This window comes from Centruroides sculpturatus, unplaced genomic scaffold (genome assembly GCF_000671375.1).
Source record: "Centruroides sculpturatus isolate CEXI.00-Female unplaced genomic scaffold, Cexi_2.0 scaffold1103, whole genome shotgun sequence".
NCBI classification, from domain to species: domain Eukaryota; kingdom Metazoa; phylum Arthropoda; class Arachnida; order Scorpiones; family Buthidae; genus Centruroides; species Centruroides sculpturatus.
This window is the reverse complement of record NW_019385205.1, coordinates 175,681-188,121: the sequence shown is the minus strand read 5'-3', so window position 1 is coordinate 188,121 and position 12,441 is coordinate 175,681. Positions and strand designations below refer to the sequence as shown.

General features: G+C 25.8%; 1 protein-coding gene across 2 annotated transcripts in view; it reads right to left on the bottom strand.

The window, feature by feature from the left end:
* LOC111636098 (homeobox protein aristaless-like) overlaps window positions 1-12,441 on the bottom strand; it is a 34,292-nt gene that overhangs the window by 18,674 nt on the left and 3,177 nt on the right. Inside the window, exons 1-2 of one of the 2 annotated variants that reach the window (XM_023381279.1) lie at window positions 5,834-5,915; window positions 3,175-3,548 (exon numbers count right to left, since the gene is read on the bottom strand). In XM_023381279.1, the coding sequence (XP_023237047.1) occupies window positions 3,175-3,425 (251 nt within the window). In that variant the 5' untranslated portion in view covers window positions 3,426-3,548; window positions 5,834-5,915. Of the gene's footprint in view, window positions 1-3,174; window positions 3,549-5,833; window positions 5,916-12,441 lie in introns of those variants that run through there. The other variant, XM_023381278.1, reaches the window with a different exon arrangement.

Sequence of the window (12,441 nt, the reverse complement as noted above, 5' to 3'; positions counted from 1 at the left end):
CAAATTATTATTCTTTCCTTAAGCTACTTATTAGTTTTAATTTTTGTAATCGAGATCAATGGTTCTCAACCAGTTACCGTGGCACACTGGAGTACCACGACTTCTCCTAGATGGGCCTACGCCAAAAAATTTCAAAATTAATCTAATTGTACAGTACAGTACTTTATTTATCTACTTGTTAATATTATTTATATATTTTTATATAAAAGATACAAATAACCAACGTCGTATTTCGTTTATATAAACTATATATAGATAGGCTATAAGGACCATTTAGTTCGATGCACCCGTATTAGAAATTTGAAATAACGAAAGTATATCATAATTACAAAACGTTGGAAATTGTTGAGCTTAATTTACAATATTTATTTTATAAAAAATATTTTATATAATTTAAAACATTATTTCTTCTAATTCTTTTATTTAAATATGTTATATTACCATTTAATCTTCCCACTTTGAAGCTGTTTCGCTCGCTTATCCTTATTATAGTAGGCTTATTAGTTTTAATATTATTGTCTGTTTAATATATTTTATTGTCTTTACTATTTTTAAAGAATATTAAACTAATTTATCAATTTTCATTTCAAGTTAATAAATTATATATTATTGGTAATGTTAACCTTAAAAATTCAATTAAATAATTAAATAACTTAAATCCGTGTACTTCGATGTTTTAAATGTTCCAATTTCTATATTCAAAACACCATACTTTAAGTTATTTAATTATATTATTTCCGATTCAGGAAATTAATTTTTATAAATTCAATTTTTCATCGTATGTCATAATAGGTCTAAGTAAGTTACATTATCTTATTTATACATAAAATATAAGGAAGTTTATGTTAAAAACCACTTCTAAGTATAGGCCTACTTATTTATAGCCTAAATCATTTATTGTCTATTTTGATTAGATATTTGTCTATTTTCATTCTAAATGAGTTTTAATACAAATACATTTATGTTTTTTTCAATAATCTTGTGTTTATAAGGAAGAAAATGTTATAAATTTTGAAATCGTGATTTTATTTACAGATTTCAACGAAGATTTAAAAATATATAAGTTAAGCAAAATTACTCTTTGCATATCCGCAACACTCTTCATACATATCCGCTATATAGACAGGCTATTTTATTAATGAAACTTAGCCAAGTGGAATATTACTAATTTATCAATGGAGCCGAAGGTCAAATGACAACGTTCCATGCGATATTCATAAAGCGAAACAAATCCTCTTCATAAAATATGGCCTAGGCAATTTTAATATTTGAACTTTAGGACAAAGAAATGATTAGTCAATAATAATAATAGGTTTAACTTGATTTATACTTCCTCAATGTAACTTTAGTAATAACCTTATCGGATTTTTTAAATGAATTGTAATCAATTTTTATCTCGTCAATGGATTAGATATAATATGCTCATAACAAAGAGCTTAACTGTGACTAGTTAATGAAGATAATCCAATTTAATTCCTTCCGCTTATAATTTTATTTATCTTGATGAAATAAATAATTATAAATAGATTATATAAAAAGTTAACAGATTCACTAATAAAAAAAAAAACTTATTTTAATTAATCTTTTGCTTTCCAACTTAGGTAATACTACGTTGATTTCTAGAGCAATTCTTTATTGAACATAATTTACATATTTCTTTAAAATAGGGGTTGAGGTATAACTTTTCGAAGCAAAAGTTCTTTATCAGTTGCAACTGTTAAGAGACTTTTTCTCCGAAATGCATCTTGAAAAAAAGGAAAAGTGCCTCAACCCCTTTTAAAACAAATTTGTAAATTGTGCTTAATAAAGAATTGCCTTGGAAGTCAACGTAGTATTTCCAAACTTGGAATGCAAAAGATTAATAATCATAATAATAAAATTCATTGAATCTTTAGGATAAATTATTTTAGTTAATTACTTGTAAAGATCCCTGAGTCAAAAATGTCAAATTTTGTTAAATTTAAGCTTTTATAGTAATGTTTATTCGATTTAAAATATGTATCAATCGATAATTTACTAAATAGTTTTATTTGTAATATTAAATTGATACTTTAAGTATAGTATAATGCGCAAAACAGAATATATTAGTACAGTACATTAACTTAGTAATTCAACGGATTCGATAATTTTGCTTTACGTAGAATTGTACGAGGAAATATGCGTTTATTTAAACTTGCTGTAAACAATTTATTAAATATTTTGTTCGAGATTACAACAAATTAACTCTAGCGAAACATGTGATAGCTTGCAACCTCTAAGACAATTGAAAATGCAGCATGGAAGTAATACGGATATTTAGAATAAATAAAATAACAGAAGTACACAAAGACGATAACAGAAGAACATATTGAATAACTATTGTTATTCACATAGAATAAAAAAATACTTGTAATATGAATAATACATATAATTCCTGAAATAATAAAGTCAAATTAACAAAACTATTTTACTATAAAACATTTACTATCGTAATTTTGAAGATTAGTTTGAAATTAAACTGAGTTAATACATTAAATTAAAAGTAATATAATGTTTTTTAAATATAAAATATTATCCTAAACGAAATTTAAAATAATTTATTAATACATTAATTTTAATTTATAGCTTGATTTGTTTTAGTTAAAGTTTTAAATTTGTTTCAATCAGATTCTATATTCAATATTTAGCCTATAGGTTAGAAAAAAAATGTTAAAAATAAATTATAAATTTAAATATAATTTTAATTAAACGCCTATACATTGAAAAACCATTATTATTTTAATTTACAGCATTTAATTGATATCATTAAAATAATTCGATGTCATAAATTACACTACACTTGATTAGTTATAAGTAGAATATATAATTTTAAAAAAGTTAATTAAAATGAAAATTTAAAACAAAAATATTTTATTAATAAGTTTTAAAAAAGTGATAGATCGAAGACATTATCACAGCATTAATCATAAAATACGAATGCCTAAAGGGAAATTTGAAACTATCTATTAGGCCACTTGGATATAATTAGGTTTTAATACAGTACTTGTATAACTTTTTATCCGAAAAATGAATAGTTGATCAGTCTTATTTTAGTTCAGATATCGCGAAGTAAAATGAATCAGGGAGATAAAAGATATAGCTTTTTCTTTTATTAAAAAAAGTAAGGAGGAAAAACAATCTTTTTTTTCTTTTTACCTTGTGAAGACATCTGGATAGTGAGTACGAGCGAAAGCTTTCTCCAGTTCTTCCAACTGGTAACTAGTGAAAGTGGTGCGGTATCTTCTCTGCTTGCGTTTAGGAAAGTCTTCAGGTTCGCACTTTTCTTCAATATCTGAAGACTTTTCATCTGTTTTATCGGGAGGACGAGGAGAAGGTTCTCTCGCTAATCTTATCACCGAGCATTGATTGTCGGTAGGACCTACACAGTTTGTCTCCGACACTCCCATACTGTGACGAGCAACAGAAGCCGGATAGGAGGCCGGCCTGGTTCCAGGTTGTGCCGTCTTTGTGGAATGAAACTGTTCTCTTGAGAACACGTGGATTGTTTAACGAGTAATGAAGAAGCACATCTAAATAAATAGAAAATTAAAATCAATTTTATTGTAAAAATAATTTCTTTTTCAAAATTATTAACGAAAATCTATTAAAAAAAATTCTACTTTTTTAAAAATATTTAATTGTATAAAGCACTGTTTATAATTAAAAATTTGTTGTTATAAAATAATAGATTTAAGTAATTTATATTTAAAGCAAATAATTAATTAATTATACGTACTGTACAGTAGCCTACATAATGATCGTATATTAGAAACAATAAGCCTAAATAGTTAGGAAATGGTTTATAAATACATATATTTTGCCTAATAAAATTTATTAATAAATATTATAATGAATTTAATAATAAAATTATAAATTGTATTAAATTTTTTAATTTTATTTTTCATAAGTAATGTCTCAATAAATTTATTCATCGTAATTATGTAGACCTAGATCACAACATTAATCAACATGGATTGAACTTGATCTTAATGTAATTAGGTTATGCCTACCTAAATTAACTAGAAAATTACAATAAGTAATTTATTAGACTCACTTTTAATGCATGAGAGATTATTTATTTTTTATTCGGTAATTATGTTTATTTTTAATATTAAAAATGAAATTAAATATAGTCTGAATTTAATAGCTTTTATGATCATATTTGGGAAGAATCATTTACGCAACAGCATTAATTTAAAATAAATTTTCGAAAGCTCTATTTTTTAACTTATTTAACCAATATAAACTAATTTATTTTAAAAACTTTAGAATTATGTTAACGAAATTAAATGCAAAGTATTATGTCTATTTAATTTATAACGGATAGTTATATTTGTATTTGTTAAAAGCAAATTAACATAAGCTAGACGTATTTACGTTTAACGACTACTTCAAATATTGATAATTAAGATAAAAAGTACAATACAGTACATAATAAAACAGATTTATTTCATAAATCTAGAAGGTATATTTTGAAGTAACTTTAGGATTTAAATAAATATACAACTTATTTAGTAACTTATTACAAAAGTAAAATGATATGTTCCAAAGTAAGTAATGATAAAGTCAGCAATTAAAATTCAGATTATAGTTAATTTATCATGAGTTTAAATTGAGTATAACGTAACCAAACTATGTTGAAGTTACTCTCTGAAGATAACTCTCGAAGTAGTAGCACGTCTTTAAAAAAGTAGTAATTGTGCTAAAAGAAAGACGGCATACGACTACTCTAACCAACAATACAGACATCTAGAAACTGTCGAAGTCCATAATTAGCGTGGAGACACGTGTATAACCAACCTCCGAAAGGTCGCAGCCATCCTCCCCGGGCGGAGGTGGAGAGGCAGAGTAACTGCAATTAGGAATGAGACTAAGAAATCATTGTTAAGAAAAAGGTAAGGAGAGTATCTAAATCCTGCAGTAATCTCAGACGATAGGATGTTGTTGATAAGCCATATTGAGTAGGCCTAACAATGATATGGTCAGAGGTGGTTAGTCACGCTACAAACGCATACATCAAGTGCATGTCTGGAGAAACCTATACTTTGCTACAGATACAGCGATTTAATGTTGGATTGGCCTATGTTCTAGATCTAGAGTCAACTGCAGTCACGTCAACTGCTTACCTCTTCTAATCTCATCAAGGTATTTATTTATCTTCTCTCTTTGCTTCTATCGTCTCTTTAGCAGATTTCTTCTTCTAAGATTTTGTATCTTTAAAAAAGAGCTTTACAAATAACCTGGCTCCTCTGCCACCTCAACTGGCATTGGATTAAAGTCAGATGGTTATCACTTCTGAAGGAGAAGGGTCAAGTAGACAGAAATTGATCCCGCAAAAATTATCTTTGCTTTTGTAATAGAAAAAAAAAATACGACTTTTTCTAGTGACTTCGATGTAAATTACGAATTTTACCTATAATCTTTATGCTAGGTTTTATTTTTTCTTATATCGTAATGGCAAATTAAACTACAGTACGATAGATGCATTCTAAATGCTCTTAAACGATCTATTTTAAATAAAAACTAGACTTTAAAACTTCTAGCAATAAATAATACATTTAATATTACATTGTTAAGTTGATAAATCCTTGATTTTCGTGAAAAACCTGTTCGAAATTAAATAAATAGATCCTCGGTACAAATCTTACTAAATAAAGTCCAAATTAAATTCACATTTTTAATTTTCCGAAGAATTTAGGTTTGACAACAGAGTTTTTAGTACCTTTTTTTTTATTATTATTATTAAAATTAAAAGTTTATACATCTTATGTTTATTCTATTATAACTTAATCTCAATTTCCATGAATCTACTTACTTTTTTGGATAAACGAATATTTAGTAATACTGTCACAAAATATCTGCGGAATGTTTAGCACCTGTTAAAATACCGTTTAAAGTGATTTTGATACACGATTCAGGTGCATAAATTCCAATATGCACGTATTGTTAAAAGTTGTAATATCTCTTATCCTGGAAATATATATCTTCGTGCAGGATATAAAGAGTTAGTCAAGCTGACTTCCCCACGATTATGCGTGTATAACAATCTATTTGATATACTCACATACAGCAATAAATATTTGTCATTTGATACCGATCGAAACCATACTCCGTAACATCATCCTGTCTCCCAGACAGCTGTACTTACTAAGTATGATGAATACGTTTTGTCTGTCGGATGTCACATACAAGTACAATAGGGTTGTCTTGACTTGGTTCTTCGTGACTTCCCATTGGTGTTTCGACGAGTCACGTAACTGAGCAGCATTGTAGCATTGCGAAAATTCAATGAGTCTTCTTCTTCATTCGACAATTTTCTTTAATGATTATTTTTCGTGAAAGGCCGAATTCAGCTTCCGATTTCTACAGATGAGTGGGTTTTGTGCAGTAAATGGATCAATGGTGTGTTCATGCGTTTCTTAAATGATGTCCTTGAACGTGAATGGATTTCGTTATTCAAAATTATTGAAATGCATCTACTGGATGATAAAAGAATCTTTTCTTTCTCAAGAAGTTCCTTTTTTTTATAAAATTATTAATTTGGATCGATCGCAGAATGTCAATCACACAATATTATTCTATATTTTAATATAAACCCGCATAACTCACAAAAGATATAGCCTAAATTTCATTATTCTCTTCCCAATTCACAAATCCCATGTTTTATTTAAAAAAAACTGGCAAATTATATTACTCTAAGTGTAAGAAAATAATTTTCGTCAAAGAATTTATTAAAACAATTAAAAATCGTTACTTTTCTTAATTAAAAAAAGTATCAATATATTAATAAAACCATAATTATTTTAATATTGAAAGGAACAAAAATCGTTTCTAATTACGGGAAAAGTTGTAGGTAAAAATATTCAGAATAATTTCACAGATTAAAAACTTTTAATTTGATTTATGCATATTAATTGCATATTAAATAACAAAATAATATATTTCTTCAAACAAACCATAGCATAAATATTTCATAAATAATATAAGAAAACTAATAAAAATTCCTTAATTCCCATCTCAATTAATTAATATTAACAACCTCATAAATTATTAATAATTTATAAAATTAATAGCCCATCAGTAAACAACAAAAAAAAGATAAAAAGACTAAGCAAGGTAAAGGTAACATTAAGTAATTTATCTTTAAAACCTGCTAGGAAATAATAAAAGGATACATTTGAATAAGATCAAAGTTTCAGATTAAACATACTCTCTATTTTTCATTTCAGATTACAAATTATTAAGATAAGCTTATCTGTATTAGATTAGCATATAAAAATTCGGACGTTAATGACAGACGTAGTATCGTTCTTTTGGAACATTTAATTAGAAAACAGAGTTGACACGATCGAGCTATTAAGTTCAGTGACATGGATGAAGAACTGGTTGGACTTGTCGCAACAGTCGCTTATCTGTCAGTGACAACTCCGCCCTTAAAGAGAAATATGCACTCTAAAAGGAGTGCACTACTCGTCACTAATACTACTCGTTTAATTCGCAAAGTGTTGATAACAATATTGTATATTGCTATTTTTTTATAGTTGTTATTGTTATTCGCAAACTGGCCAATCTTCCATGGTTATAGTCGTACGAGCACCAATAATGCTTGAAACATTATTAATACTTAAAGTTTATTGGTCTGATTTTCTTAATAGTCATTTTTTTTATCCAATCACATATTACTTTATTTTATTTTTATTATTCTTCAATTTTTAGTTTATTTTTGATTACAAATAAATATTATATTAATAAATAATCTATAAAAGTGTTGGCAGTAATATTCAGAGTTTGATTTATTTGAATTTTTTTTAATAGAAACGATTATAGGCTTGTTACTTGATATAATTCGTGTGTAGGCCTAATTGTAATTCAGAAACGAAATTAATAGGATAATTAAGGTTTGCCTTCTACGCCTATAACCAAATTTAACAACAGGCATATTCGTCTATTTTTGGATTATTTTTATTTTTGGAATTTTCACATTTTATTTCATTTAAAGTATTTTTAAAGAAATGTTTTAAATATAACTATTTAACTACTTAATATTTTAACTATTAAAATATGTAAATAATTACATTTAAATTTAGTTCATAAACAGCTGTCTGCAGCTTAAATTTCTTAAAATTTATATGTTTTATGGACAGAAATAATTATTTATCATGAATTGTGATCGCTCTTTAAAATAGTGCTTCAAAATTTTATATCTAAAGTAGTTTGTATAGTGAAAAAGTAGTCTTATAAACATTTTTCTATTTAGAATTTTTTTCATTGCAGCAATGTTCAAGATAATTAGAATCATTTAAAAACTTGCTTAAACATTTAAAAGTAACAATAGGCCTACTATATAAATCTCCTTCGTATAAATGTAAAATACGTACAAATTATCACGTAATATTTCCCATAATTGATTAAACACTGTTATATGATAACTTTATCAAAAATTTCTTGTTGAATTATTCAAAATATTATACACTAGACCTAGTTATGAGTCAACGTTCTGAGAAAGATGCGGCCTAATTGACACTGAACAAAGAACCATTCCATATTTTAATATACGGAGTGCATTGTTTCGATTCAGAATTTACAAAATTTCCTTAACAGATTAAGTCATACTTGATTCAATTGGCTTTTATCGACTCAAATTGCTATATTAAATGCTTAAAATTAGATATATAAATAAGATAATACATCTTTATAACATTTCAAATCTAAACTAGGACTTGAAATGTTATAAATGGAAACAACATAAAATTACCACAATAAAATATGGCAGTTGAAGTTTATTGACGTATACTCTTCAATATATAAAAGGTTCTTTTTAACACAAACTTATTAATATTTCATAGGCTTGTAAGTTCTGCTCCACAGATGTTGCGAAAGAAATTGAGGCCTATTTGACTCCGCGGGCATAAAATCAGCCTTTAAGCATAATTATCATAGTTTGAGATAAAACAAATAATGAATGCCTACTTTATAAATTTATTAAAATATGCTAAAAGAATCTTTGTTATAAAAAAAAATTCATATATAGATTACTTCAGGCCTATATTATAAGCGTGCTTCCATTAAATAAGCGAAGATCCTACCCCGAAGCCTATATCAATTAAGTACCAATAAAAGATTGTCCTTCTTCTATCTCTAAAGAATCAAAAAGCGAAGTGTCTGGGGTCGTTTAATACCTAGAGGCACATTCTGCATTTGCACGAAATCTCATTCGCATTTTTCCATCAAAGAATAGTACTAAATGTGTTTGACATGTGTTGTTTGGCGAAGCAACAAGATATTAATAATTGTTCTGTACGGCTGTGCTTATTCAGAGTTCTCAAGTAAATTAGTTAAATGCCTGAAGACATTTTATGTCTTATCGCTTATCGACTCTCTCTCTCTCTCTCGTTCACTGATTACTTGCTGTGTTCGACTTGAAAGTTATGCTACTTGATTCTGTTTAGATTCATTAGCAAGATAGATTGGAGAGGGTGAAGACTATTATAGACATGAGGTTTGCTTATGGCAATTCACGATGTGATTAATTCTCTTAATTGATAAATAACTTTGTTATTTAAATTATTTTTATATCTATTAGTAATTCAATCCATAAATTATGAACAATAAATCTAAATTTTTCATAATTGTAAATAACATGGGCCAAAGGAATTGAACTTTGTAATGGATAACTAAAATGTAACATTAATAGCTCAATTCATCAGAGGTTAAGCAATTTCGATAATAAATTAACAATCAGAATTTTTTTCTGCTATAAAATTAATCAGTTATTCTATTAGCAATAGGCCTACTAACAGTTGAATAAACAAAAGTTAAATATGAATATACTAAACTATTCTAGAGAGAATTTTTTTTTATTGAACTCATTACAAATATTCATTACATGAACTTGATTAATGCTAAATTTATGACAAGATATTTTAGCTAAATTTTTAATGATATACATAGGCCTATTTATTTTCCTTTAATGTTTATAAATTACTGTTTATCTTCACGGGAATTCATTTACACATTGTTGTCGGATATATTATCGAAATTAATCTATATATTAAACAAACACGCTAATCTATTTATATTAATAAAATAATTCTTTGATATGCATAAGGAAAATGTCATTAACAGTCAATACAATAATGTTCTTATATATTAATGACATTCTTATTTACTTAAGAATCATTATAATCGCAGAATATATCACGAATAACTACTTAAGACGTTAATAATTACAATAAGAAGAATAGCAAAACACGTTTCTTAAATAAGAAGGTAACAATGTGAATAATCTAAGCAATAATATAGTCAATAACTTATAGTAATTTAAAGAATTGTTAAACAATAGCATTTCCATACATAGACTAATAGATGAACTTTAAATGTAGGCTTTAAGTAAATGAGTTCTAATTAATATTATGAGAAAAACTAACAAAATTAAGAGGTTTTTTTTTTTAACTTTCTCAATATAATTTATGACATAATTCATAATTTGCTACTTTTTTTTTAATCTTTCATTTCTTTGTGTGTAAAACACACAAAAAAAAACAGACCATGTATGTAATTAGCAGTACGAAAATCGTAAAGTGCCTCTAAACAAATTGATTATACAAAGAAAAGCATATAATTTAGCCGAATATGAAATATATTTGCGTATAAAAACCTTAATGAGTATAAAATGTAGCCCGTCTAGGCATTATTCGTGTAAATAACTTCATAGTGAATTAATTAATGCCTTTGGACACGAAAAGCATATCATTTTCAATTAGTTCCGTCGTTCCAAATTTAAATTACCATATAGTAAGTCAATCATCATCCATAATCAATGAAAGCGATTGAATTTTACCCGAAGCCATTTTTATCTCTTCGATATTTAAATTCTTTCATTTGTTATTTAGGTCAACAATCCGTTATTTAAGTTATAAATTTGGATAAAGTGAATAATTCTATATAGGACAATTGGTTCACCTACCTGAATTTAAGTTTCGTATATTTAATGTAATTAAATTGGTTTAACGACTTGAAAAATTATTTTAGTTAATGAGCCACGAAAACATAAAACAAATTTATTTTTATATTTATTTGTCTCTTACGTAATGTTTTAATTGCATAAATTGTTGAACAATTTATTTTTATTTTTAACACGAGAGAATTTTCAAATTAAAACTTGAAAACTGCGCTATGATTCATGAACAAAATTTCAGTTTTTATGCTTTATTTTACATAATTAAATTTGAGGCATTTAGTTTTCTAGTTAAATTGTCGTAAACTGGATTTATTTTCTATTTCAGTGATAAAATAAAATAAATTTAAATAGGAGTAAGATAAATAAAAAGAATATAAAAAAAAGTTGAAAGGAAAGTAATTAATTTAATTTAATTTATATAACTGTAAAGCAATAATGATAGTTAAATATAAATTCTTTTACAATAAATATAGTAATTGAGCTATTAAAATAAGTTTTATTTTATACACTTTTAAAAATAAGAATGAACATTTTGTCGAATTGAAATTATATATCAAATGTAGTATATTTATATGTCATTAAAGTCAAACTTTAATGTCTATAAAATGCACTGTATAGTACTGTGCTGTATATAAATAAATAAATACATACATCTGTAAAAATATATTAAATATATTTTTATATTATACATAATATTTTTATAGCTATAAGAAGATACATAGAAACTTTGCGATTTCGTACAAAAATATAAAACTTATTACAAAGTTACAAGTATCGATCTAAAAAATCAGTAGTTCTGTTTTATTTGATATATAAACATAGTACTACATTAATAATTACACACAACGTGTAATAGATAGATTAATTAATGGCTTCGATTTATTTTCTAAACAAACTCTTCCATTTTATAACGTAAAAAAAAATCTATTTTACAAATGTCTAGATTAATTCTTAAAATCAAAAAATAAAAATTATTTTTGAACAAATAAATTCGCTAATATAAATATATTTCTCGGTTTAATTAAATTAAGATAAAATTATTTTTTATGATATAGACTAACTTATAGCAAAAAGTTAAAGCTACGCGGTCTATCCTTACTTAATTTTAGATAAGTGAATAAAATTATTCAGAAACTAAGCTAAGTAAATTCATTCTTATTCAAAATTTTTAAAAGGCCTATTTATAAACAATATCAGATTATAGTGATTAAATATTAGCTCTTATTAAGATAAGAACTGAATAAATATTTTTAAGTAAAAGCATAAATTTTTTTATAGACCTATCGGTTCTAACTTTTTTCCTTAGCCTATATGTTTAGCAAGTGCCTATGTTCTGTATGTATTGTAACGTGTTCTATACTTTAAAAAACTTCTTCGAAATAAAGTTGTAGATTATATTTAATTTTTTTTCAATATATTTTGAGGCCTATATTTAAATTTAAAATTCTACATTAATTAATACA